This window comes from Aptenodytes patagonicus, chromosome 14, assembly GCF_965638725.1.
Source record: "Aptenodytes patagonicus chromosome 14, bAptPat1.pri.cur, whole genome shotgun sequence".
NCBI lineage: Eukaryota > Metazoa > Chordata > Aves > Sphenisciformes > Spheniscidae > Aptenodytes > Aptenodytes patagonicus.
The window spans coordinates 9,641,720-9,668,276 of record NC_134962.1 but is presented as its reverse complement, the minus strand read 5'-3'; the positions used below and the strand labels follow the sequence as shown (position 1 = coordinate 9,668,276).

The following is a 26,557-nucleotide window of genomic DNA, read 5'->3' as shown; positions in this document are numbered from 1 at the left end:
ATAAACTCAATAGATCGTAAGATTAGAGGACCTGTAGAAACGGCACTTTGGGCATTTAAGCATTCACCTGACATGCTTTAACACAAAGAACAAATGAAAAAAATAATCTAGTTTGGAACTTGAGAAATTATCCTGCTCCAGAGCTAGCAGGATGAAGAAGGAGCCAGAAGGCCTAACTCAAGTGCCAAAAAGTACATCAGTAGTATCACACATCTTCTGCGAGATGCAGCTTACATCAGGAAGCTAGTTAGAAAAAGTGCATATGACATCAAAGAGTCAGGGCTGGAAATCAATGTAGGTTAGCTTCACGTCGCACATGAAGCCTGCTCTCTACCCCACGTTAGTCTGTCTGCTGCAGATTGCTGACATATTGGCTTACATGCTCTTATGGAACAAACTGAGTCATGCTGCTAAGACTTGAAAATAAACATTTTTAAAAAGCTCTGTATTCTGCAGGCAGTACATCCAATTTCACAAAGCTGAGGCTCACCATACATACACGCTTGCCCATTTTGCCCCCAAGATTACCTTTGTGCACCAACTCATTTCTGCATGCAAAACGCAGTTGTGAAACAGACAGATACATGCACTCAACTTTAAGAAAAGAGTTAAGCCTTTTCTTAAAGGCCTCTTTATTTTTAAATTCCTTCAAAACATAAATTAAACAAATCAGATGCAAAACACCTGCATTTTAAATTAGCATATATTTTACTGTATCAATCACAGCAACCTCATACAGTAAGATACACAAAAATAGAGCATGGTATCACTTCAATTCAACACAGTTTTGTACTACAGTATTCCATGACATATATACAACAGGACTTTTCTTTTTCAAAGCAAGTACAGTCCCTGCTATGTTCACCGTAAAAATTACGTGGCATCACAGTTTTAGTTATTCACTGTAGTGTGAGTAGCCATATGGAAATTGAACTAGTGAACTAGAAGATACACCGTATAGCAGCCAAACAGGCATGACACTTCAGAAGATAAACAAAAACAAAATAACCACCGAAATGAAAACCACCCTTAGACTGTATTTTAATAGTAAAATTGTTTTTAAATTCTTCACTATATACATAATGTATCTACATTTGTGTTGTATTTATATATATATATATATTTATAAAAAAAACATACAAGATTTTGAAAACCTTAAAATCATTCACCTAAACAATATTCACCTCAACCTTCAGGGTCAGCAAGGCAATACTTGCCTATAACATTATGTTCAATTGCAGTCACTTGATTCAGAAATTTCCCTGATTGCTAAACAGACGCCATTCACTTTGTTTCTCAGTGCAAACTGTACAGTAACTTACTGTTCTCAGCCCTCTGTAAGACTCGGGTTTCATCTTATTTCCATAATACTTCTGACACCCATTTATGGCTAAAATTATTTTAGCTATTTTACAATGTTAGCCTATATAGTTTCCCCCTCTACCTACCTCAAGCCCTCCCCCCACCCAAAAAATGTAAGACAAACAATCATTCATGCATGTTTCTGTCACACAGGGATCAATGGACATTTAAGTTTAGAAGCCTAGACTCTAACAGTGTTTAAAAAAAACCCTAAGTGAATAATTTTAGTGCAAAGTGGACTACACAGTTTACATCTCAGCTAGAGTTCTTTACAGATATTTTAAACACATTTAATTCTGCACATCAGATTAGGTTGCCTGACACTTTGTTCTAACTAGCCAGTTGGAATAAGGAAGTTAGAAGGATTCTTGTGGGTTTCCTTTTAATAAAAAACTAAAGCCTATTCATAATCAGGTGTTGTTCGGGGGTCAAACTGTACAGAGCCTAGCACAACAGAGTCCTGGGTCTCAGCTAGGGTTCCTATGTGCTACAGTAATACAGATAAATATTATTATCTGATTCACATCCATAACTGATGGGTTTACTTTAACAGGAGTCACAAATGAGCTCTGATTTTTAACCAGGCCAGTGCTTTACTTGCTGGACTACACTACAGACTTTGCAGTGAATTTGGAAGCAAGCATAACATTTATACTTACAATTTCCATATCGACAAAGGAAAAGCGTGCACTGAAAACCAAAATCCTGCAATTCTTAGACAAGTCTCCACTTAGACTAGTGGTAGCCTTATCAGAGGGAAAAAAATGTCAGATTAAAAACCAAAAATTGATCAGAGCCAAGAACATCAGTCTGCCACAGTGACTATAATAAGCTATGAAATACAGTACAAGGAAAAACAAAAAGTCACCTGAACAAATAACCCAGAGAGACTTCATAGTTATAATGATTTTACCACTTTTAAGAACTCAACATATTAAATATTTATTAAAAATAAACTGTTTCCAAATTACCTATTTACAGTACAAAGAACAGTACTTAATACATGTGCAACAGAAAGTAAAGAAAATTAGTACTCATCTGGAAGGACAACACTCTAGGCATAATTTAAGTGACATGAACACAGGTTCACCTTTTTAAAATACCATACAGTAAAAACCAGTAGGATGATATTGGCAACACCAGAAAATAAAGCACATATTGTCCAGATTCAGATTATATAAACTTGAGATAAACAACCGGGAGATAAGGGGAGAAGGAAGAAACATAAAGACGAAAGGAAGAGATGCTGTGGTGTTTGCATTTTGGAGATTGAGAAATGCAGACACGCTTCAAAAAATAGTCCTTGTTGGCAAAACGAGCCATTCACATATTTCTTGCACATTTTAAAGTCATACTTTATCAAAAACCGGCAGTAGCTTCTTCACTCATAGAAAATGAGAATCTTCACTTTTAGATTTTATTTTCAAGCCTTGCATGGTTTTATTTGGGCAAGGAGATGACTGCAATGTAACAGAAAGGTGCGATGTCACTTTTCTAAAATGCAACAGCTGCCAAGTTTTAAGGAAAAATGTGCTCTTCTCCCCCATTTAAATTGAAAAGTAATGATCATTTAGGAGTTACCTAAATTATAGCAGCATGAAATCTAATGTATCTGCAGCATCTGTGAAGCCACAAAAATCAAGAACTGGCACCTGATCACTGAACCATGATTCCAAATATTTGGACATGTCATTTTTGTAAGAGGTCAGTGTATTTTCTTATCAGTGGAGTAAGTACATTAGTTAGGATAGCCCTTTCCCCTCCCCCTTTCCTTCCCCTCCAAAACAGACTGATCAAGTCTATCTATAAACTACATGGGACAGCTGGGACGATTTATAGTTTAACTGATTGTTAGGCATGAATCGGTGAAGCTCGCTTTTTCTACAGCAGGGATCGTAATAGTAAGCATTGAGGCAAGTGTCACATGAAACTTTTGAGCAAAACGTGCAAGTGTTTGCAGCTCCAGATCGGTTACAAAAGCCGCAGCGCGAGGTGCCTGAAGGTTTGGATTTTGAACTGAATTGAGCAGCTCTCTCTTGACTCTGAGTCTGTGATGTGTACTGAGATTTCTCCCTTAAAGCAGACGCAGGAGACAAGCCATCATTTGGAAGTGGTTTGATCGAATAGGTGCTCTGTTTCATTGCTGGGTATTCCTGCCTAGAGTTGAACAGATTGTCACACTTTTGGCAAACAGAAGTGCCACAAGGTACGCCACAGTTTTGGCACTTGAGGGAAGCTGTCTCTTTGGCTAGGTGGGTACGTTTGTGGTAAACAGGGTTGGCATCATTTTTTAACAGCCATACATCAGGCTTAATAGCTTCTTGTCTTTTAAAATTTAACATACTTCTAGAATCGGGATCAGTATATAAATCTAAGTCCTCTTGAGCGGAAAAATAGGAGCTGTAAGGGACATTTGTTCTTAGCATGCCATTGTGATGAGATGAAGTTGGCAAGAATTCATCTGAACACCCGTGTGGGGAGCTCGACATTGTCAGAAGAGAGGGTGACGGACGGATAATTTCATCTTTAATGTCATCTTCCGCATCAACTAAAATTGGTTCTTTCCTGAGACTCAGTGAGCTCATCAAAGGTGGTTTCTTACTTTCCCAATAATTATCGTATGTGTCCACTGATTTAGAAGGCTTGCTCACCTTTGGCTTGAAATAATCTTTAGAGGCCCGTTCACTCGCTGATTTCTGGAGCACCATTCGTGCCATGGAAGTGTTTAAGTTTTCTTTGCACTCTGCACGCCGTTTCATGGCTTCTGAGCAGCCTCTAACATCTTCATTGCTATTTTTTCGTTCATTTATGACATCAATCTCTGAATAACCTTTATCCTTCACTTGCAAGTGAATTTCAAGAAGCTGCTCACATTCCACTTTGGCCAAAAAGAGTTCAAATGAAACCATTTTCACTTGAATGGCATCAACCTGCTCTTTGAGCTTATACATTGTTCCCAGTTCTTGGACATAGCCCATGTAGTTCAAAATCTGCCTTACATCATCTTCAGTTAGAGCAGACTTTACATAATAAACAAAGGGTCCAGTGTAGGTCTAAGGGGGGTGGGGGGGGAATAAAAGGAAAACTAGGTTACAAATTCAGTGGTGGACTAGATGTTGAGATAATTCAGTGACAGATACTATATAATTAAATAGAATAATAACGACAGCGAACACATGCAACTGCCGTGGCAAGATGAACTCCATTTCTGCATCCCTCCTGTTCAGCAGATGGAAATTCCGCATGAGGCAAATTCAAAGTAGGAGAGTTTTCATTCAAATTGAAATCCTGATTAGCATAATGTCCTCCCTGTTGATTTAAATCACTATGCTATACACTGACATTAACTTTTAGGTGTACCAGACACGTTTGCATTTACAAGCAAGTCTACCATGAGCGGTTAAAAGGCAGAGATTTCATGTATTGCCCCTGGACAGGGGCTAGCTAGAGATAACAGGAACTCGGAATTACTGCAGGACTACCAAAGTCCTCTTCAATTCAGCTTTAAATATACTTGAGGTGCGCACTTTTTTGTGTACTGTTACAATGCAAGTTCAAATGTCTGTTTTATTTCATTTTATATTAGGTCAAGAACTTCCACTAAAAAAAGCCCCAAAAACAAAGATACGAGTTTGTGCGAGTTGAAATATCCTTAGCTTCTGGCATACCTGAGGTATGTGTTTAACCCAGTTCAAACTGTTTTGGATTGCAGGCAAGAGTGGACTGCCCATCACATCTTTGTATAGAACAGGTGCTGGGTCCACAGTGCACAACCAAAGTCAATATCGGCAGTGCATCCAGAGATATCCTTGATGGATCAGCCGACATTTCAAAGGCCAGTACTTAAGCATGATGATGAAGATTTATGGAGAGATTTTGAAGAAAGGTAGTTTCCCCTTGGGGAAACAGAGAACTCTCAAATGTTCTAATCATGTTCAAATTCTCTGCTAAATAGTGTCTTTTTAAGAAAAACAAGCAAAAATACCCATCACTAGTGCACATAACCTGCAAATGACTTTAGACACCTATACCAGTAGCGTTTTTATCCAGCTTTCAAGTCTCAAAACTGTTCTCGTAAGTCACCTCCAGCATTCATTACTGAAATGCTGCAGCAGTTTTGAATAAGCATATAAGAACAGGTAAAAGGCAAAATAGAAAAATCAACAGCAGAAAACTCGCCGTCTGACTTCCAGCACCCAAGCTGAGCAATATACAAGTTCCTACTTTTCCCTCTGAGATCCTGGTGTAGGTAAATAATTTGAAAGTACGTTAAAATCAAAACTTCATGAATTGAGAATTGACAAGCAGATAAAAGATATTCTGGAAACAATTCTTTCAGAGAAGTTCCTTTACCATTATCATATAACTTGTGGGAACCTCAGCAAAGCATCCACTTGAACACATGCATTGGTTGTTAGCACTTGTGCTCCATTAATAGCTGTTGCAAGACAAAAATCAAACTTTGAGTGAGCTTAAACACAACTTGACCGCTCACCCTAGTGAAAGCATCTCCAAGTAGAAGTTAAGACACTGTAGCAGGGTAGGCTGAACAAAAACCTTAAATAAGCTCTTCCTCTATTTTATGGTTACGTTATAAATGCACAGTACTTGTACTTCTGCTCTCGGGATACTCTCACCAGCACAAACTTCACTTATTTTACATAGAAATTTTCCTATGGCTTCTGTTTACCAGCTGTATATAGACAAATATATACATCATGCTAATAGGTGGGAAAAAAAAGAAGTCTTTAAAGAAAATGCATGAAATGTGTTAAAAGAAAGAAAAACAAATCATGTTCTCACTATTGCCACACATAAAACGTCTTACCTTAATATTTTTGAACTCCTTTTTCCAGGGGTAAAGAAAGAGATTAATTCCAACTGTCTCGAGCATGCTGAATGCATTATGGAGAGAATGTAAACTTGAGGATTTCACAGATCTCAGTGAGTTTTCAGCCATCTCGTAAAATTTTATCAACCGGAATCTATAAAAGGGATCAATTTTGGGAAGGCAAAGTAAGGCTGCCGCTGCCACTCGCAAATACTCATCATTAATAGGACGCTGCTTGTTGTCAGAGGCATTCAGTTTGCACTCATGGAACTGTACATACTTCCGAAATAAATCGTCTTTATATTTTGTATCCATTGAAATCAGTTTTTATCTCACACTTGGGCAGCTACCTTGTCTCTTTCATGGTTATTTGGCAGTAGGTTGATTATCTGGCATTAAGAATCTTCAGTAATGGCAACTCTTCTGGAATAAAAATTGAAAACAAAGACAAGTCATCACAGTTGCATAAATCCCAGATGTCCACAGCATCTATCTGCTTCACAGGATATAAAATGGTTCACAGAGCAGCAGCTCCCAGAACAGCCTCTTTAGGTTTCTGAAAAAGCGCAAGAGTCTACAGAAATGCTGTTGTCCTGCTTTTCACTGTCATTCTCTACTCCTCTTCCAGTTATCCGCCTAAAACAGCACAACAAACCTACATCAAGCAAGGCACTGAGAGTTTGATACAATAAAGCTGGTGTAGGCTCAAGCCCAGACTGAGGGTTCCTTGGCTTAGGGAACCAAGGCAAAAGTAACTCACAGCAAAAAACTGAAAGGAGAAGCATGAGTTTTTAGGGTCTCTCCATTTTATTTTGCCCTTTCAATTCAAACAACTTACACAAACATTATTTTAATCAGTCACTGTTGTTGTTTTTTTTGCCCTGCGCAGTGATATAAAGATTTAAAAAATCCCACAAAGAAGTTTCATTTTGCTCAACTTGGGAAAGCGTCTACTTTTTTTTTTTCTCTAGTGGCGCAGGACTGCCCATAGACTGAGCAGATTAATTAACTTTGCCTTTCTATTTCTAACATTTTCTAGGCTTTTGACTGCCGCTCACGTTCCACCTGACGGCACACCAGGCCATCACTGCACTGGGAGAGCTCTGCAGCCATCCTACAGAGAACAGATTCCCCTGAAAGCTGTGCAAAGTACAGCCAAAGTTGCAGCTGAATGCTGGCAGCTGCAAAGAAGATTGTAATCCTTTCAGCAAAAAGCTACACCTGCCATTTTTAGCAGCTTTATTAGAACAGAGCAAAATCATTCTGTTTTTACATCATGTACATTTTTGTTTGCGGGGATAGCTGCTTTTATATATATACCGATCTACATTTTCACTTCACTGAGCTGACATACTACACAGAAAAAGCTGGTGACAAAAGAACCTTCCTAATGCTACTTTAACCAAAACCAAGGTAATTCACAGGCCAATGGACTCCATCTCGACTGCCCGAGGAACTTGTGATCAAAAAGCAGACCACAAGCTGTTTTTTAAATGAAAACGCAATCTAGCCCTTACAGACTTCCCAACTGTGAACCAAAGGGAGAGGAGGTGGGGGAAATCAAGGCACTGTTTCGGTTATAGTCAGCCTGAAATGGCACTTTAGAAAAGACTTGCCACCCAATATTAATTGCAGCTGCTAGAATACTGATCAATGCCCCCACATGCTCCTGTCAAAACGAAAATCACTGTTAAGAGCAAAATTAACTGAATGAAAGGAGCCATAACACAAAATACATGGGGGGGACCACAAACCAACAACCAAGAGGCCAGGAAAACAAACAAACAATCAACAGCCTAGCAGTTAATATTACTTGATGAAAGGCTGCACTTAATGACAACACCATGTGGGAAAAGTTAACTAGCAGTTCAATTCCTGCCCAAAGGCACACTGCTCTGGGTCTTTCCACAACCAGAAATTGCACTGATGTCAAGAGACAAGCTGTGAATCACAGGAAAAGTGGAGTTCTAAATTAACATCTGAGCATAAGGGACAGGAGCAAACTCTTCTCTCCCCAGATCTTTCCTCCTTAAGTTGTGCAAGATGAAGTCTGTGGACAAAGACAACAGAATGTCTGTTCCTTAGCAAGAAGAGCTCCATGAGAGAATTTCAGAGAAAGATCTTTGTCTGGCACATCAGTAATACACCTCCAGGACAAGGAATGATCCTATGCTGACAAGGAGCTGGCTTAAGTGTTACAGTTCTTCCACCTCCACTGTTAATAACTACTAGACAAAAGCGCTTGGTTACACGTACGAGACGTCAGGATTAGGAAAGTCTCCAAATGAAAGTCCTTCATCAAGGCCCTACGGACTGTGACACTCAAAGGCACTGCCAGCTCCGATTTTGACTTGTGGTTTGTACACAAGCCAGAGTTCACACAGCTGAAAGGCAAAACACGACAAACCAAACATGCCAGCAAGCCTTCGCAGAGCTGCTCCTCCACACGCAGAGCTTCCAGCAGCAAAACATCCCCGTCCCAGGCAGCCCACCCAGCGCCAGGCAGGCTCCGAACAGCTAACAACCATGGTTACGAGGCTCGATAAAAACCTCAACATGTGAGCAGGCGCAGATAAATATAGTTTTAAGAAACACTGGCTGACAGACCAGATAAGGTAACAAGGCCGTTCTGCTGCAAATTATTGACTGAAAACCTCAAGATTTCATGGAGATGTGTGACTAGTAAGTTCTGATCCGAGTCTAGCTTCTGCCGGTGAGACAAGAAAACGTTTCTATCCATCTCCTGGGTCAAGACCTCAGCTGAGGGAACCAACCACTCTGCCTGCCCTGGGCTGCTTGCTTGGCGGGGCACAGTCACGCAAAAACCTTTACAGCAACAGGGGAGAAACACAGGGCAGGCACAGCCTTCTCCCAACCCAAGGAGACCAGAAATGCCAGGCTTTCACCAAGCGCTTGAAAAGAAAACTAACCCGAGCACAAAGGCTGCTTAACAGCAGAAGAGCACGCCGCACCGCTGAGGAATTTCAGACCGTAAAACACGGGAGAAGGAGGGAACGACACACAAATTAACACCCGCTTGAAGCCGTTCCGCTCCCTGGTTCTCACGGAGACACTTGTTGCAGAGGCGCCCGGCCCGGCCGGGAGAGCGGGACGGGGCCGGCCGGTGCGAGGAGCCGCGGACGCGGCCCCGGGACGCCGCCTTCGCCTCCCCGGCGCTCGCTGACCGCCGAGCACCCGGCCGGCCCCACAGGGGCTTCCTCCAGCCTCTCGCCGGTAAAGGGGCGCAGCGCCCGCCGCCCCGCCGCAGCCCGCCCCGCCGCCCCCTCCCCTCAGCAGCCAGCGCTGCGCCGAGGGCCCGCGGCCCGGGCGGGCAGAGCCCCCCACCCCGCGGGCCGGGCCCGTCCCCGTCCCTCACCGCTCCGCTCCGCGCCGGGCCGCGCCTGCCGCCCGGGACCCGCCGCCGCTCAGCCGGAAGCGCCCGGTGACCCGGATGCGGACCCCTCGGCCTCCCACACGCTCCCGCGACGTCCCAGTAGAGGCCACCCCCCCGGAGGGGCTGCCGGCTGGCCAGCGGCGGGGCGCGCCCGCCCTCACGGCTCGGCCTCCCGACACCGGCCCGGGGGCTGCCGGCGGCCAGCGGGAGGGGGCGGCTGACAGCGGCGCCCCGGAAGTGGATGGCGGGGGGCGTGGCACCGCCTCCTGCCGTTGAGAGCACTTCCGCCGCGTGACGTCAGCGGGGCGGGGTGCGAGGGGGCGGCGCGACCTCCCCAGGGCCCCGCCCGGCCGAGGGACCCCCGCCGGGCCGGGGAGCCCCGGGGCCTGCCGGGCTGCGGGGGAGGCGGAGGCCGATCGGGCCGGAGGGGAGGAGGCGGAGGCCACGACCGCCGGGGTCGGCCCGGGGCGAGGGCAGCCGGGGCGGGCAGCGCCCGGGGCCCCGCTCGCCCCTCGTCCCTGCGCTGGGCTGCCGGTAGCCCGCGGGGCTTCGGCGGTTCTACCTGGGAGCGCGGCGGTGTCGCCGTGCGTTGGGCCGGTGCGAAATGCGGGTGGCTCCTGCGCGATGCGGGCTGCTGGCAGCCGCGCACCGGCGGGGCCGGGGCCCGGGCCGGGGGCGCGGGGCTGGCCTCAGCCCCGGAGCCGGGAAGGCGCCGCTGCCTGCTGAAGTGCGCGGGAGCAAAACGCGGGAACGGCTCCCGCCCGGCCGGTGGGGCCTTCCCCAGGCGCGGAGGGCGGAGGGAAGGGGTGCAACCGGGGGACGGAGCGGCTGTTTGATTTCCGTGGGACGTGTTCACGCGCTGGCTGCAACAAAGCTCCGTCGTTAAATCATTGTGCTTTTATAAAGAGTTTCTGTATCGCCTCGGCCCGGGGATCCCAGAGAAGAGCCGGAGGGGGGTCAGGGGCCGTTCCAGAGCCGGAGCAGCCGTCAAGGTAAAGGAAGGAGCCGACGCCGTCGCACCCCGCGGCTCGGCCGTGCCTACGCCCGCGCACGGCGAACAGCGCAGCAGAGGCAGACGGACCGGGCCTCGCCGCCGGCCCGCCGTGAGACGCCCGCCCTCGTGCCGCCGGCCCGCCCCCCCCCCCCCGAGGGCGGCCCCTCCCGCCGGCCCCGCCGCCCGCAGGCCCCGAGCGGGGTCCCCGCGGCCGCCGACTCGCTGAGGCGGCGCCGGGGGCAGGGGCAGCCCCGGGCCACGCCCCCGTATTTGTGCCACGCCCACCAAGCGTGACCACGCCCCCGGAGGGGCTGTGTCGGCGACGGGGGCGGTGCTGCGCCTGCGCACGGGCCGCTCCCCGGTTGGCTGGCGGGGCGGGGAGTGGCGGCGGGAAGATGGCGGTGGCCGGCGGCGGCTCCTCTCGCTCCCCGGAGCGGCGGCACGACCCGCTGTCGCGCTTCACCTGCCCCGTGTGCCTGGAGGTGTACGAGAGCCCGGTGCGCGTGCCCTGCGGACACGTGTGAGCGGCTGCCGGCGGCGTGGCGCGGCGCGGGGGCCTGAGGTGGCGGTGGTGGCGGCGGCGGCGGCGGTGGTTTGGGGCCCTCTCAGCCCTCGGCGGGAGGGGAGCTGGAGCTGGGCCCGCAGGCGCCTTCCTGGGCTGGGGGCTGTGAGGCCTCGGGAGGGAGCCGCGGCTCGGTTGCCCCTAGCCCTCCCCTTTCGCTCCCTCGGGAGCGGGGCGGGCCGGAACGGACGAGGCCGCCGCCTGCGCGGCGGGGGCCGGATCCCCTTGGGGGAGATGGGGTCAAGCAGCGCTGCCTGAGGATAAGGGGGCTCCGCAGGCAGCTCCGCTCTTCAGCAGCGTCTTACGGGTGGCCTGGGGCTTCCATGAAAGGGAAAAACAAACAGACAAACAAAGAAAACCCAGCAGGGATAAAAGCTAACATTCTTTCACTTTCGGTTACTTTCCTTCCTGGAAGATGGGGAAACTGAGGGAGCAGAGCACTGTCCAAAAGCTAATAACACTGAGCTAGATAATAATGAACTAGAATCGTACTCCTCCCTTCATGCACAAATGTCAACAGGCTGCTGTTTTATTAGCTATCATTTCTTCAGACTCTTATCACTTAGAGCAGAAGACGTGGAAGGCCTCTGGGTGTTTACATTGCGTGTCCAGCAGGGCTGTTCTCACCACCTACTGTTTTTCTCCCACCCTAGCTTTTGCACTCCGTGCCTGCAGGAATGTCTTAAGCCAAAAAAGCCAGTTTGTGGTGTCTGCCGCAGTACCCTGTCACCTGGTAGCAGAGCTCTGGACTTGGAAAAGCAAATTGAAACGACAGAAACCACTTGCAATGGCTGCAATAAAAAAGTATGAAAGTATTTGGAAATTAAGTACATGACATGTACTTACATGCTTGGCCGTACTGCTTAGAGGGAAATAAAGTGCTTGCTCTTCAGCGTTCTGCAGAATCGAGTCAAAATGTTTGTTCTGATAAGTGCTAAAGATATTTTATATAGGCAGCACCCGAATGTTGACATTCTTTCCACGGTTTTTTTTATTGTTATCTCTTCAGGAAGTGAATTTCAAATTGAAGACACTGATTTTTAAAATTATAGTAAAATATTGCTTCTGAAGTTGCTTCTGTGAGCGTGTCTGTGGGAGGAATGTCGTAATGAAACAGTGGATGTGGGTTTTAGATAGTGATATCTTTGGCTCTTAAACTTATTTGCTTCATTTGAAATAGTTATGAGTCAAAGTTGTCTTATGGGTAGTGTATTCCATAGACTTACTGTTTTTTAGTGTCCTGCATGTTGAATGCTTGCATGGCATCCTTCCTGTCATTTCTTTTTTCTTTGTAAAGTTGGGCTTCTTAGCGTTAATTGAACGTATAAGAAAATATCTTAGCAGATGGCAAAGCAACAAGAAAAGGATAACTAGACGCACTAAGGTGAGGGTAACAGTTCGGTTAATTTCACGTTTTACTTCTGGGTTAATTTCACGTTTTACTTCTGGGTTAATTTCACGTTTTACTTCTGGGTAGTGTCTTCATTCTGTCTTCATTCCAGCTGCTAGAAAAATGTAGTGCCTTGAGTTACAGATTTCCTTATTGTAAATTTCAATTTTCATTAATGGGATTCAACAATTAGCAATCAATCTACACCAAGATCTGTACTAAAAGCCAAATTATTTTCCATACGCTGTCTCTTCTCCTTAGTGACCAGGTAAACTGGCTTTATATGAAGCGGGGTTTTTTTTTTTATACTATACTATAGTATAGGTTAAGAAAAGTGAGCTGTCCTGAACAGTGTTGTATTTGTAAAATATTACAGGCAGCAAAGTTACAGCTTAACTAATCTATAATCTCAAAGCTTTCTGCCTCACCAACCTGAAGTGTTTGGGTTTTCCTGCTTTAACACTGTCTGCAGAAAGCTGCTTTGTTTTACATGTTTACTATTTCTGCTTAAAAGTGTAGAAGTAACTGCAAATAGTTTAAATTAACCTTGCTATGCAATTGTTGCCTGCACAGATGTATCTCTCAAAGATGCGTAGCCATGCAGCTTCTTGTTCAAAGTACCAGAATTATATAATGGAAGGTGTGAAAGCCGTAACTAAAGAACCACTTCACAACACCAGGTAACTAGCTCTTCTCTGGAAATACTTGTCCTTTTTTTTGTCATAAAAACAGGGCTGTTACTGACTAATCATGATAAAAATCTCAATTTTGATTCTTCTGAGAAGAATCTTTAAAAAATTTACGTTACGGGGTTTCACGCGAACTAGAATTTTGGAGTAAAAGTAGACTTTACCTCCTTGCTCAGTTTGGGTATTAATTGTTTTAATCCTTTTACATTGTTAAAAACTAAGCCTTAATCCTGCATCTGACTGTTCACAGGCAAGCTGTTCTGCTTTCCACATAGTCCATGCACTAGGCATCTTAAAGATCAGGGTACTCGGTAAAACTAGCTACTTTTTAAATAAAAACTTTATCTTTCTGTCTCTTGATTGTAGTAACTTGTAACGAAGGGAAGTAGGACTCGTTGCAGTGCACTCATCTGCATTGTAGCATACTGGGCGGTACCCTGTGCATTTAAAAAAAAAAAAATCAAACAAGGTGGTAAATGGCATTGATAACATTTGTAGAAGAGCTCTCATTATGTGTAAATATGGATGATATTAAGACTTCCTTAAGCTATTGTTGGGAATTAAAAAGCTGATTCTTAAAATTAGCTTGTCTTAATTGCATAGAATAAGACTATTGCTTTAAATTATTTGTATTCTTAAGAGCTGGTAATACAACTTTTGAGTATTGAATCCTAAAGCTTTTACTGTTAACTTTCTTACAGCGATAAATAACCTCTTTTTCTCCCCCCAACCAGGAACTTCCCAAATCGCTTTACCTTTCCTTGTCCATATTGCAGCGAGAAAAACTTTGATCAAGAAGGACTAGTTGAACACTGCAAAACACTGCACAGCATGGATGCAAAACAAGTGGTAATAAAAAGTCTTCGTGCAAGAATTGCAATAAAGTCTAGTCTTAAATCCCTTTGAAACAATGAATTAGAGACTTACTCTTGAAGTTAAGTACATATTTATAATTACTCCTGTTAAAGTCAAATGTGGGTATGCTGTTCATGCATTTAACTTTTACATAATTTTGATGTTGGTTTTCGATACGTTCTCTGGAGGTGACTAGCCTCTATTCCTGTTGCAGCTAGGTCACATCCTCCTTCCATATTTGAAAAATGGCAGACATTCAAAGTTAATTAGACACAGTAACAAACATAAAATTAGTAAGATACAGTTTCAAAAAAAGTCAGGCATTTAATTTTCCCCTCTGCTGTTGTCAGCAAGAAGGTATTACAAACCATTGGGGAAAATGCTTGCAAAAAATAGCGTATCATTCTAGTAATCTTTATCTGCTGATACTCCCTCTCATACAAAAGGAATTGCAAGACATGGAACTGAATTTGGAACTTTCATTTTTCTGGAAAGCTTTTTGGAATTCAAATTATTTAGGAAAAAAGTTCCTTTTTTCCCTTGGAGAGAAGTGATCTTTGCAAAGGAGATCAAGGAAACTTTTCTGTTACTGAGAAATAAAGGCTGAAATCTTCTAAAGCAAACAGCTGTAGTCAATTCTGATTTTCAGAATGTGGAGAGAAGAGTAAGCCACTCCAGTTCAGAGGTCTAAGACTTGAATTCAAATTATTCGGGGTTATCTGAGGCTGTTGTATTAAATGTCCCAGCAAACTAATTGACATCACTTTGCATATAGAATAGTGGTTGTCACAAACCTCGAACTTCAATCTTCCATGCTGTCTTTGTCCTACTGTAAATGTTAAAGCACTTAACCGTCGGGGCTTAATTGGCTTTTTTGGGTTTTTCTTGAAGGTTTGCCCAATTTGTGCCTCAATGCCATGGGGAGATCCAAATTACAGGAGTGCTAACTTCATGGAGCACCTTCAAAGACGACATCGCTTTTCATATGATACTTTTGTGGTATGTGTTTCCTCACCCTTGGAATACAGCCTGATGACTCGTAAAACCCAGCTTTTTTACATAGCCACTACTGTGAAATCTCATCCATGCAGATGGTATCATGAGAGAAATTGGATTATTGGCAAGTCAAAGGAAGAGACAGCTTTTCTCTGTTTATTTGGTGTTGTATTAACCAGCATGGCTGTTGCAGTAAAAGAATTTCTGTACCCTTTGTTCATAGGATTATGATGCTGATGAAGATGATATGATGGCACAGGTTTTGATGCGTTCTTTGCGGGATAAATGAACCAACTAGAAGATTAACTGTAAAACCAAGCTTCCGTGAGGGGGAAATGCCCAGCATCCTCGCACTTCTCCCTGTACGTCCCAAGATGAACTCAGGCATCCAGAAATACGGAAGACTTTTTAATCCCTATCTCAGTTTCAAATCCTGGTTTGATATTTCTGTACCAGTCTCTTGTTAACATGGTCTATGCCATTCAACCCCGTCAGCCTAATTTTCTTACTTGCTTCACACAAAGCTTAATTGTAAGTCAACATGGAGGAGACAAACCTGTTTTCCTTTACCGATGCCTATTTCTTGGTTTCTTTTGCAGCTGTGTTCATTTGGCTGTCTAAAACCAAAAAACATACCAAATGGAATGGCCTGAACTAATTAATAAATCTCTCTCCCCAATCTCATTTACAAATCTTAAATGATAGTACGAGAGGTGTATTTGTAGCTCTGTTTTCCTGTAGTGAGACCTCTAGGTGCTAACTGTCATTGTCAGACCAGCTCTCATTTAAAGTGACCTATGATGCCTGTGACTTCATAATGGTTCCCAGTGTTTAAATTCTTACACGCAGCCTCTCAACTATATGGAAAACGTCTTCAGTATGAGTCTTCAAACTACAAACTTTCTTAGCAAATCTTTGCACCTGTGTAAGCAACTAGTTAAAAATATTTTAGTTCTATGCGTGATGATTACTTTCTTCCCTACTTTGACCAGAATTTGTAGCCTGGAAAATAAACTTTAATGTTGGTCTTAGTTAAAAAATGATGCATTTTAACTATCTTAGCAAATATTAATCATATTTGCTGGCTTTATGATTAAATTGGTGTTTTTGAAACTGGTTTTCTAGTGATTTTAAGCCTTATGCTGGTAGGGGAATTCAGAATTTTTTTTCCAATACCTCTGCTTTCTACTTAAACTAAAATTTTCATATATATTCCTAGTTTTTCCATCTCTCAAGGCAAGCTGGTAGCAAACTGACTAATAATTCATAGCACTTGCATAGCACTACCTTTCTGCATTACAGATTTTAACAGGTATTTTGAATTCCTGTTCTTCATTTAAATGTCGCTAAAGTAGCTGAAGCTGTACTTAGATTGTTTTCCATATAATATGTATAGTATGCAGGTATAGCTTTCAAAGAAAAAGTAAAATATAACCCAGAAAGCAGGATGACAATTCCAGTACATGGTAAATGGATACTCTGTATTCAAGTCTGCACTTTCACTATAGAGATTCCTTTTTAGTTTCACATTTTCATTAGCTGCACAGACAAGATGCTGAGATCTAATGATCTAAGACACCTGACCAGAACTTGTAAATCACAGTAGTGTTGAGATGTCTAGTCTAATTTAAGCATGTTTAATCAGAGCAGTGGACCTGCATCACCACAGAATTGAGTACTAATTAATTTATTTGACCAGTAAACTTGATATCATTGCACTCTGCAGACTGTAGCATAGCCTTACCCTTAAAACAATGAAACACACCCCAGCTAAAACCTCTTGATTAAACTTCGTGTCCAGCCAGACCTCTAACATATTTAAGTTGAACTTGGTTTTAGTATGTTTGTCCCCAACTTGGTGTGGGCTATTACAGACTCATCCTTAAGTATCTGCTCGGTGACTGGAAGCTCAGTCTTGAAGAGGGGAGGAATCTCATGGTACTGTGGAAAAAGTACTGTGTTTGGGGTTGGTTATTTTTAATGCTTGATCTGCAAAGAGATTACAATGTATTAGTGGTTGGATGGGGATTTCTGGGTTCTGGCTAGAACGCAGTTTGGCGGTACCCATTGACCGGAATCTAGATTTCTGCTATTATTCTAAGTGCACTTCCATGCAATTCTGATAAAACGTTTAAGGAGCAGTTAGAAGCTTCCGAGCAATTACTTTGTCATGTTTTTGACTTTTGAAGACAAGTTACAAATAAAGGTCATTTAATTTATAAAATCCTATCTTCGTGTCAACTCTCGTCATTTCTTCCTTGTGGTCCATACATTTCATTTCAGCACCTCCCTAAAAATGGTTCTTAGCGGCTGTGTAACGCTGCAGGGAGCACGATAGACGTTGAGAAATGCAGAGGCTTCAACTTTTGGCTTCCATTAAATATTTTGTACTGGTTAGTTGCAACTTTATTTACAATCTTTCAAACAGTGGACCACGCAGGTTATGAAAAATAGTTCAGGTTGAGTTCAGAGCAAGTTCTGCTAGAGCTGGCCGGAATACTGCGGGTGGCATCTTGTATGCGAATACTCCTATAAGCCGTAGAAACAAACCCCTCCTAGAGTTTCTTGTTAAATCGGGAAAGTGTGGCCATCCAGCAGGGCTTTTCTGTTGAAATCCTTACAGCTCCCATAGCTTTAACTCCTCTGGCTGTCAAGTTTGTGATGTTTGTGTCCTTGTGTTGTCCTCAGTTTAGGTGGATCCAAATGAGGAGGTGAAGTCTGGCTGGCAGCAATGACCGGTCAGAAATTGCTCGTGCTGGGTGATGGTACCCTGTCTGTGCAGACCCGTTCCTTGACTATACAACTTGGGTTTGATTTGCACCAATTTATTACTTGGGAGTTATGTCACAGAAGGTGCAGACCAAAAATACTGACTGGAAAATGCACGCTAGTTCTACTTTTACTCCTACGCTAATCAAAGTTAGAAGCAATGTCCTGGCACCTGCTAGCTTGGTAACAGCAGAATTCAACAGCACTGTTTTCTGTGCTGTGACGAGCATCCATAGAACCGCTCGGAGATAAACCTAGCCGTAGACTTCCACTTACTCCGGCTGCTGAAGAGCTTTGTGTCTCTATGCTGCTGACTTCATCAACTAAACAAATACAAACGTGTTTACACACGCTGTGCTATGTCTTACTGGTATTTGCTGGTTGATTTAAAAAGACATTCTGTTGAGAGGCGCGTGTGTTCTGTGTATAGCCGTGCATCATCTCATTTGTGTGCAGAAACTCGTGGTGAAAAAAAGCCTTATTATAAAACAAGCTAGTTTGGGCTTCTAAATCCAGTGGAATGTTACTGCAGAAGAGTGAATTACTCTGCCAGAGCTGCCCTCACCTCGTCAGCAACTGATCTTGTAGCCGCAGCAAATCCCAAGTGCCCATTGTTGGTGATAATGCAATCGGGCCACCTCGGACCTGTGAAATTCCCTGTGTCTGGCACAGGCAGTCAGCCTTAGGAGGATGATTAGCACAGGGGGAGAGGGACAGAATGGGAGGAGACAAGCTTGCAGCTGAGCTATTTTTTTAAATGAATCTGTCTCCAGTCAAAGCCTGGCTTTAATAGGTCCGATAAATTGTTGTCAGCATTAATTGTCTAACACAAAGGCACCGCTTCATCTGGAATTATGGCAATAAATCCCCCTGGTCTCCTTACACGGGGGCGGGGGATGAGATCTTGTAAAGGATCCCATCTATAATAGAGCATTAACGGTATATTCTGGGTCCTCATGTCACCTGATTGATAAAGGCACAGCAAATTTGCTTCAAGGCCTTTGGCCAGCTGTACTGGATGGTCACTGGTAAGAGCAGCGTAAGAAGGATTAACCTCTCACGCAATACCAAGGCTATGTTAAGTCACAGAAAAGCAAATGAGGGATGTGCTCACAGTCCTAAAGCTTTTCTTTGGTTTAAATATACTAAAAATGACAACAGGGCATTTGCCTGTTTTGGGGGTGAGGTTTTGTTTGTTTTTCTAATGCAGAGCTTCACGTCACAGTTGTATTGGTCCATGCTTCATTCTTCAAAAGCAACTCATTTTTTATGGGTAAACTACATTATTCTCCAGGTGATACAAACGAGGACTGTTGAAACCACTACAAAAACTTCCTTTTCCTTCCCCAAAACTCCAGAAAATACTCAGCGCTTAGTGAAAATAAGTGTCGTCGCTACAGGCTTGGGTCTGTCTTCCAGTTCTTCTCACGTTTGTTCTGTCTTTACCTAGCGCTCAGACACCGGGCTTTAAAAAAATAATACAGTGGAGCTTCTGGGAGCTGTTTTAGTACCCCCAGGCAATGAGGTTCCCTGCCATTACCTCAGCGTAGGGGAAGAAACCCACCCCGGGGGCTGCGGCAGCTGCAGCGGTGGCCGGCACGGCGTGCGCCGACAGCAGAGGGAGGTCTTGCGTTTTGGAGAGAACGGGGCTCGCACCTCCCGGCCCTGCGCTCCTCCCCGTCCTCCTCCACCAGGCTCAGGGGCCTGCGATGGGCTCCGGTTTCACGGAGCTCCTCCGGTCTTGCAGCGAGGGTGCACGCCTGATCCCCACCCCTCACGGCCAGAACTTCCCTTTGCCCCATCACAGGCTCCCTTGGCGGCAGGAGCCTTGCTCCGCAGCAGGGTATTTGAGATGCTTCATGGAGCCACGGGGCCAAAGAAAGTAAAAGGAAGAATTTGCAGCAGACTTGCCGCTCCGGAGGTGGTTAGCGTGTACCTGAGAGCTCCTTGGGCTAGTCCATGTGGGTCTGGGGCTGGAGCTGTGCCATGGGCTGGTGCAGGGCTGCTCTGACCACCCTGGGGCTCAGCAGCTGTGCTCCGCGGTGCTCTGGTGCAGGGTGGGAGGGCTGAGAAACCACTGCCATTTCCAGTCCGTGAATCATTGCAGAGCTTCCCCTCCCCTCTGGTCTCCTGCTCTCTGTCCCACAGCTTGCTGGCTCACGGGCACAGGCAGGTCAGGTCACTTGATCTCGATTTTTTCCTCTAGCACATGCAAGTTTTTTCCACGCGCAGTGGTTGGAACAGATCTATCATTAACATTTCTGAAAGAACAGAGGAGCAGGCTTTTCTTCTTGAAAGAAAACCACCTAGTTGGGTTCCTCGTACAAGTGTCCCCAAGGTAACCACATCCGTGGCAGGTGGTGGAGTGTGGGGGGGCACTGGCGAGGCATCAGGGGAGGCACCTGCAGCAGGACCCGGGCTGCTGCCCCCTGCACCGCAGGGTGCTGCACCTCTGGACCCCCACGAGAAATGGGGTGGACCAGGCCTCTGTGATTTGCATCCCCCAAGGCCTTTGGGGGCACATTTTCCCCTGAACCTCAGGCTGGTCCAGGGATGAGTTGTGCAGATAAACACCTGCTGAAAGCCATGGGCAATTCTGCAGCAAAGGAGGGACGGATCCAGCTCCAGAGCACGTGGCTGCAGGAGAAGAGCTTGCAAACACGTCTCGTCTCTGCAGGACTGCGTGTGGCTGGTAGAATAAGCTTTCCAAGTTGTTCCTGCCCTGAGGAAAGACTGACAGTGAGCTCAGCCCCCTGCACTGCAGCCATGCCAGTGGAAAGCTTTGCTCCCCACTTCTGCATTTCATGTGGGTTGTGGCTAAACAGTAATGTGTGGTCAGCGAGGGCTGGCAGAACAGTGTGTGAAGGCTGAGTCACGAGTGGCCCGGCTCCACGGGCCCTTTTTTGAGTGGCAGGGCTGGCCGCTGGCCGGCAGCGAGGAGGCATTCCCAGCAGGTCCCGTTCCTCCTCCTCCCGCAGCCGCCCGCCGCCAGCAGCTGTCTTGGCCTGGAGCTGAGCTGAGCGTGGCTCCTGCAGCAGGTGGCTGGACCCATGCCCTGAGCCCTTCCAGCGGGGAAATCCCCACGTGAGCCGGAGGGACGGGGTGAGCTGGAAGCCCAGGCTGGGCTTTTTAACTGCCAGGCCGGGGGGACCGCTCCGGCTCTGCTCACCACTCCCCCAGCATCCGCTAGCAAGACCTGGGCACCTTCCCGTGGGCACGTGTCCCCTGGGGAGCAGAAAGCCAAAAGGAGCGTGTGCCTCATTGGGGCTGTTTGACCCACACTGCCATGCCTGTGGGGAAGGAGTCAGGGGAAGGCAGGGGAAAAGAAAATCAGAGGGCAGCTTGCTAGGGGAGGCTGCGCTGCCTGAAACCTGCCCAGCAGAAGGGAGAAGCATGTCCGGGCAGGTGCCCCGACCCCTGACTGGGGGAGGGAGTCAGCAAGGGCCGTGCTGGATCCATCCCGCTCCTTCGCAAGTCATTGCCTCTTCTCAGAGGATTAATAACCTGCGGCGAAGCATGCTCCCCCCGCCGGGCTGTGTCCCGGCAGTGCTTAGGAGCAGCGGGACGCGGCGGAGGCTTGTCCTAATCTGCACCGCAGTCCCCAGCGGTGGGGCAGGGGCAAGGACAGCCACGCGTGGGGGGGGCCGGGGATCACCCTCGCGGCACAGCACTTTCCTCCAGCCCCGCTGCTGCAAGTCTCCCCGGCTCGGGCACAGAGACCGAGGGTCTGTCGCATGGCTCCTTGCCCTGCTTCCCCCCGGAGCATCGGCTGGTCCCCGCGGGTAGCGCGGCACAGGGAAACACTCCGGAGAGAAGCCAGAAATGGCCCGTCGTCATCGTCAGCAGCGGCGGCGGCGGCGGCGGCGGCGATTTCCACGCGGGCACCCGGGCAGGCAGCGCGGCCGTCCCGCGGGAGCGGAGCCCACGGCCCCGTGGCAACCCCACGGCCCGGCTCAGCCCCCGGCGGCCGCGGGGCCGACACCTGCCGAGCGCCCGCCCCGCCCGGCCCATTGGCTCCGGGGCCCGGGGGCGGCCCCGCACCGCCCTCCCCGCCCCCGCGCCGCCCCCCCCCCCGGCCCCGGGCCCATATTAGCGGGCGCGGCGGCGCGACGGCCCCGCAGCGGGCGGCGGCACCGGGGCTGCAAGATGCCGCGCTCCTTCCTGGTGAAGAAGCACTTCTCGGCCAGCAAGAAGCCCAACTACAGCGAGCTGGAGAGCCAGGCCGGTGCGTGGACGGGGCGCGGCGGGACGGGCCACGCACGTGGGGCGCTCCGCGGGGTGGTGCGAGGGCTCCGGTGCGGGATCTCCTTATGTCTCCACACGGGAGCGGATGGGTGACTGACTTTTTGCAGGGGTGCGGGGGTGTTTGGTTTTTTTTTTCAATTTCGTGCATCTCGGGTGGGATGGGGCGCGGGATCCCCTGTGTCCCGGGATGTCGAGCCGCCCCCCTGGTACTCCGGGGTGGGCGGAGGCGCCGGGGCTCCCCCCTGAGGTGGGCACGGGTGCGCGGGGAGCTCCCCATGACGGGGGTGGGCAGGGGCGCGGGGTCCCCCTTCGCCCCGATCCCTCGCAGCAGGGCGGTCAGGGGCGCTGAGCCCCCGTGGGGTGGGGTCACCTTTGCCCCGGGGTGGGCTGGGGCTCTGCGCCCCCGTGGGGTGGGCTGGGGTCCCTTTGCTCCTCTGGCTCCGGGGTGGGGCGCGAGGCTCCCGCGGGATGGCCTGGGATCGGGTCCCATTGTCCCGGGGGTGGGGCGGAGCCCCCCCGGGGGTGGACTGGGCACCCCGCTCCCCAGGATGCGGAGCCCCGCGGGGGTGGGTCGGGGCCCCCTCGCCCCCGTTCCCATGGGGAGCATCGGGCCCCCGCTGAGCGCTGCCGCCTCCCGCAGTGCTGGCCGCCCCGCTGCTGTACGAGACGTGCCCGCTGCCCGTCATCCCCCCGCCCGAGGTGCTCGGCCCCGGCGCCTACTACCCGCCGCTGGTGTGGGACGCGGGGCTCCTCTCCAGCCTCTTCCCGGGCGGCCCGGGCAGCGAGGCGGCGGGTGGTGCGGCCCCCGCCCTGGACCTGACGGCGCTCTCCAGCGAGGAGGATGAAGGCAAGAGCTCGGGGCCCCCCAGCCCGGCCTCGGCCCCCGCCGCCGCCGAGCGCTTCCGCTGCGCCCAGTGTGCCAAGGCTTACTCCACCTTCGCCGGGCTCTCCAAGCACAAGCAATTGCACTGCGATGCCCAGGCCAGGAAATCCTTCAGCTGCAAGTACTGCGAGAAGGAGTACGTGAGCCTGGGGGCTCTCAAGATGCACATCCGGAGCCACACGCTGCCCTGTGTCTGCAAGATGTGCGGCAAGGCCTTCTCCCGGCCCTGGCTGCTGCAGGGACACATCCGGACACACACCGGTAACGCCGGCTCTCGCCCCTCTCCCTCCCTCCCTCCCTTATCGCCTCCCATTTCCCAGCTCCACCACCCCCAGCAAATCGGTGGGCTGGGTGTTATCTGGGAAGATAAGGGCTTCCCAAACCCCCTTGGCACATCTCTAAAATGTCCTTTAAATATCCTCTTGGCTGGAACCGAGCGCAGGGTCAAGGCTTAGCTTGTAAATCTGTGCCACTGCTGTTAGTGCCGTGCCTGCCCGCGAGCCAGCCCATCAGCCGCGGTGTGACGGCACACGCTTCAGCCCAATTTCATAAATTGGGGCTGTGAGACTGCTGGAGCACTTCCTCCCTGTGCCCCACCATGCCCGAAGCATCCCTCCCTGCCCACACCAAGGGCTCCTGGCCAGGATCCCCAGCCAGGGCAGCACCCCAGACCTGGCTGCCCACCACCATGGCCTCCAACCCGCCGTCCCGCTCAGCAGCGATGAGCTCAGCTCAAAGCACACCCGCTGCCGAGATGCACTGCAGCGAGGCTTGGCGAGGCCAGCGGGCAGGTGCTGGGGGCGCGGGGCCGGCCACCCCCTGCACCTGTTGGTGCGGGTCCGGGTGCCGCAGCTGCAGCCTGCCCCGCTGCCACGGCCGCCCATACAATGCATCTCCTGAGCATCCTTTGTGGGGCTGCGGGGATAGTGTAATTGTTACTTGGCACTGATTTCACACCCTCTTAACGTACTAAGGATGATGGCTGAAGGAAGCCGGGAAGACTTAATTGTGCTTTCCAAATTGAGCATACACATTTGTTTCCTCCAAAAGAGTCTTTCTGGGAGGAATTTGCCCTGGCCAGGCTTTTCAATGCGAGCCGGGCGGGAGAAGGGGGAGCGCGAGGTTCGGCAGAGGAAATAGCTATACTCACCCTGGCGCTGGCGCCTTTCAGCCGCTGCCTGCTATGATATAATTAACACATAGTGCTTGGCTTTCCTGCCTCTCTGCAAACGGTTCGCTTGGCTCCAGGCAGGAGACGAATATCGTGTCTTCGTTTGTATGTGCAACTGCCTTGCTGCTTGCAGATGTTTCCAGCATTAATTTTCCATGGCTCATAGGAGAGGTTTTTCTGGGAGTAGGAAATTCCCAAGTCCGTGGCTTTCCCCGAAGTGAATGCTGTACATACCTCTCCCGGCTTTCCCTCCGAACAATAACAGCCAGCACTTCTTTTCACTGTACTCTTCACAAACTTTGGCTAATGAATGGCTCCTTCTTTGATATTCCCCATGTGTTGATGCACTGGTTAATTGGGAGCGTTTCTCTTTGTCCCATAGGTGAAAAGCCCTTTTCCTGTACACACTGCAACCGGGCCTTTGCTGACCGCTCTAATCTCCGAGCCCACCTGCAGACCCATTCAGATGTAAAGAAGTACCAATGCAAAACCTGCTCCCGGACTTTCTCCCGTATGTCGCTGCTCCACAAGCACGAGGAGACGGGCTGCTCCGGCTCTCGCTGAGGACTCGGCTCCCCCAGGCTTCTCACCGCGCAAATACCTATATTATAACTAGTTTCTGTAGGAGTTAGTTTCCTCCGTCGCCATCGCAGCGTGCACCGGGCCGGACGCAGCTACCGGCCCTTGAGACCCTCACACTCCTCGCTCGGTGCCTCCTGTGCAACGCGAAGGCCTGATCTTTCTCCCATCCCGGCATCTGAGGGTGCAGGATTGGACTCCGGCGCAAAGCGTGGGTGGCAAAGCAAGTGCGTGAAACTCGGGGGGCGCAGCCCTGAGCCCGACCCGCTGCTGCTGCAGCCCCTCAGCAGGTGCCCCCGCTTGCCGGAGGCACTCGGCACCTTGCAGGGTTGGACCTGCACCCTGGCCCCACCGCCGGTATCAAACATTGCAAACATGTAGCTTGGGGGGGTTGGGGGTTTTTGTGTTTGTTTGTTTTTTGTTTTTTTTTTTTTTACCGTAACCACTTGGTAACTTTTAAGAACCAATATTTTTTTAATGAAGGACAAAATGTTAACCCCCCTCCCCGAGTGTATATACGCCGCCTGTAGAAGGTGTAACTATGCAATAATACAGTATCCCAGTAGTTGTGAAGCAGCTGCTTCTCCCCAGCACAATGACAATTTGCAATGCCTGCGAGATTAACAGTGTCCATAAAAGGCATGGGTAGCCATTTCAAACACCAACCCTGTTTACAGAGCAGCTATGCACTCAAGCACCTGTTAATATGACTCTTAACAACTGCTTTTCAAGAGAACTGTGACTAATAGCAGGCACTTGTCAGCTGATACAATGGTGGCCTGTCCCAAGGCTGCCCATCGACAGGTGTGTGCCAAAAGCCCTATTTATGGGTATTGACAGGTGCCTCCTGAATGCATCTTTCTTTGGACATTGTTTTCATGGAATCATTACAAAGAGGATGTTTACATTTCAAAGGTACACTGGTATTTATATTTTTGTGCCACAATTTTGTACTGATGAAACTTTTTATATAATTATATACAGTTTATTGATATTCAATAAAATGGTTAATTTATAATAGGGTTTTGTGGGTGCTTAGGGTGAATATGCAGCAGTGAGCGTGGGTGGGGAGTGCTGCGGGGACGGGGGGCTGGGCTGGGTGGGGGTGCGGGACTCAGCTCTCCTGCTCCCGTCCTGCGCTCCTGGCCTCTGGCTGCAGGTGAACGGCAAGTGGCATTCACACGAGGGGATCTGCAGAGCAGTTGCTTCTTGAGGGAGGAAAACGCAGGCTGAGTCAGTTCCTGCCGTGGGGCTGGGGAAGGGGCAGCTGTGCAGTGATGCAGGCTTGGGGGGTGGATCAGGGATCAGTGGATCTCCCTGGCTCCATGTGGGAAAGCGCAAGGGCTTGTCCTGTCCCTCCCAGCCTGCCCGGGTGGGTGCTGGCTTCCCCACGGGTCTGCTGGAGCACCCGTAGCCTGGCCGTGTCCCTCAGCACTCCCTGGGGAGCGGGTCTGTGCCGCAGCACGGGGGACTGCCCTGCTGGGGTGGTGGGGCTGCCTCCGGCTCTTGGCAGGCTCCTGAGCCTCCCTGGGGATGGCTAAAGCACCAGGTACCTCAGTGAGCTGAGCCTCCGGGTGGGTGACCTGATGTGCGTGGTGTGGCATGGAGGTGACACATCCTATTGTCACCACAGAGCGCTTCAGCAAGCGCAGGTGGGGCTGTCCCCTGCGTGCCCACAGCCAGGAGAAGACCGAGGTGCAAGTGCTCTGGGATACCCCAGGTACTTGCCTCTAGGATTTCCATAAGGAAACTGTCCCAATGCCCCAAACCACCTGCCTCGCACCTTCCCAGCCACCTCCGAACTTGGGGTGCTTCAAGGACAGTGCAGCCGGTCTTG

The 26,557-nt window shown here is 48.9% G+C and overlaps 3 protein-coding genes across 3 annotated transcripts; 2 read left to right on the top strand and 1 right to left on the bottom strand.

The window, feature by feature from the left end:
* Window positions 1–595: 595 nt before the first annotated feature.
* Window positions 596–9,759, bottom strand: SPATA2 (spermatogenesis associated 2). The gene is made up of 3 exons (XM_076351993.1): window positions 9,570–9,759; window positions 6,191–6,616; window positions 596–4,415 (listed from the first exon to the last, which is right to left on the bottom strand). Exons 2-3 carry the CDS (start codon window positions 6,506–6,508, stop codon window positions 3,162–3,164), a joined length of 1,572 nt encoding a protein of 523 aa, XP_076208108.1. The 5' UTR covers window positions 6,509–6,616; window positions 9,570–9,759; the 3' UTR covers window positions 596–3,161.
* A 1,212-nt stretch (window positions 9,760–10,971) lies between these two features.
* On the top strand, window positions 10,972–17,302 carry RNF114 (ring finger protein 114). Its single transcript, XM_076351898.1, has 6 exons — window positions 10,972–11,101; window positions 11,797–11,947; window positions 13,107–13,213; window positions 13,957–14,071; window positions 14,969–15,076; window positions 15,297–17,302. Exons 1-6 carry the CDS (start codon window positions 10,977–10,979, stop codon window positions 15,360–15,362), a joined length of 672 nt encoding a protein of 223 aa, XP_076208013.1. The 5' UTR covers window positions 10,972–10,976; the 3' UTR covers window positions 15,363–17,302.
* A 4,673-nt stretch (window positions 17,303–21,975) lies between these two features.
* Window positions 21,976–25,732, top strand: SNAI1 (snail family transcriptional repressor 1). The gene is made up of 3 exons (XM_076351756.1): window positions 21,976–22,067; window positions 22,728–23,231; window positions 24,524–25,732. Exons 1-3 carry the CDS (start codon window positions 21,989–21,991, stop codon window positions 24,703–24,705), a joined length of 765 nt encoding a protein of 254 aa, XP_076207871.1. The 5' UTR covers window positions 21,976–21,988; the 3' UTR covers window positions 24,706–25,732.
* Window positions 25,733–26,557: the final 825 nt, after the last annotated feature.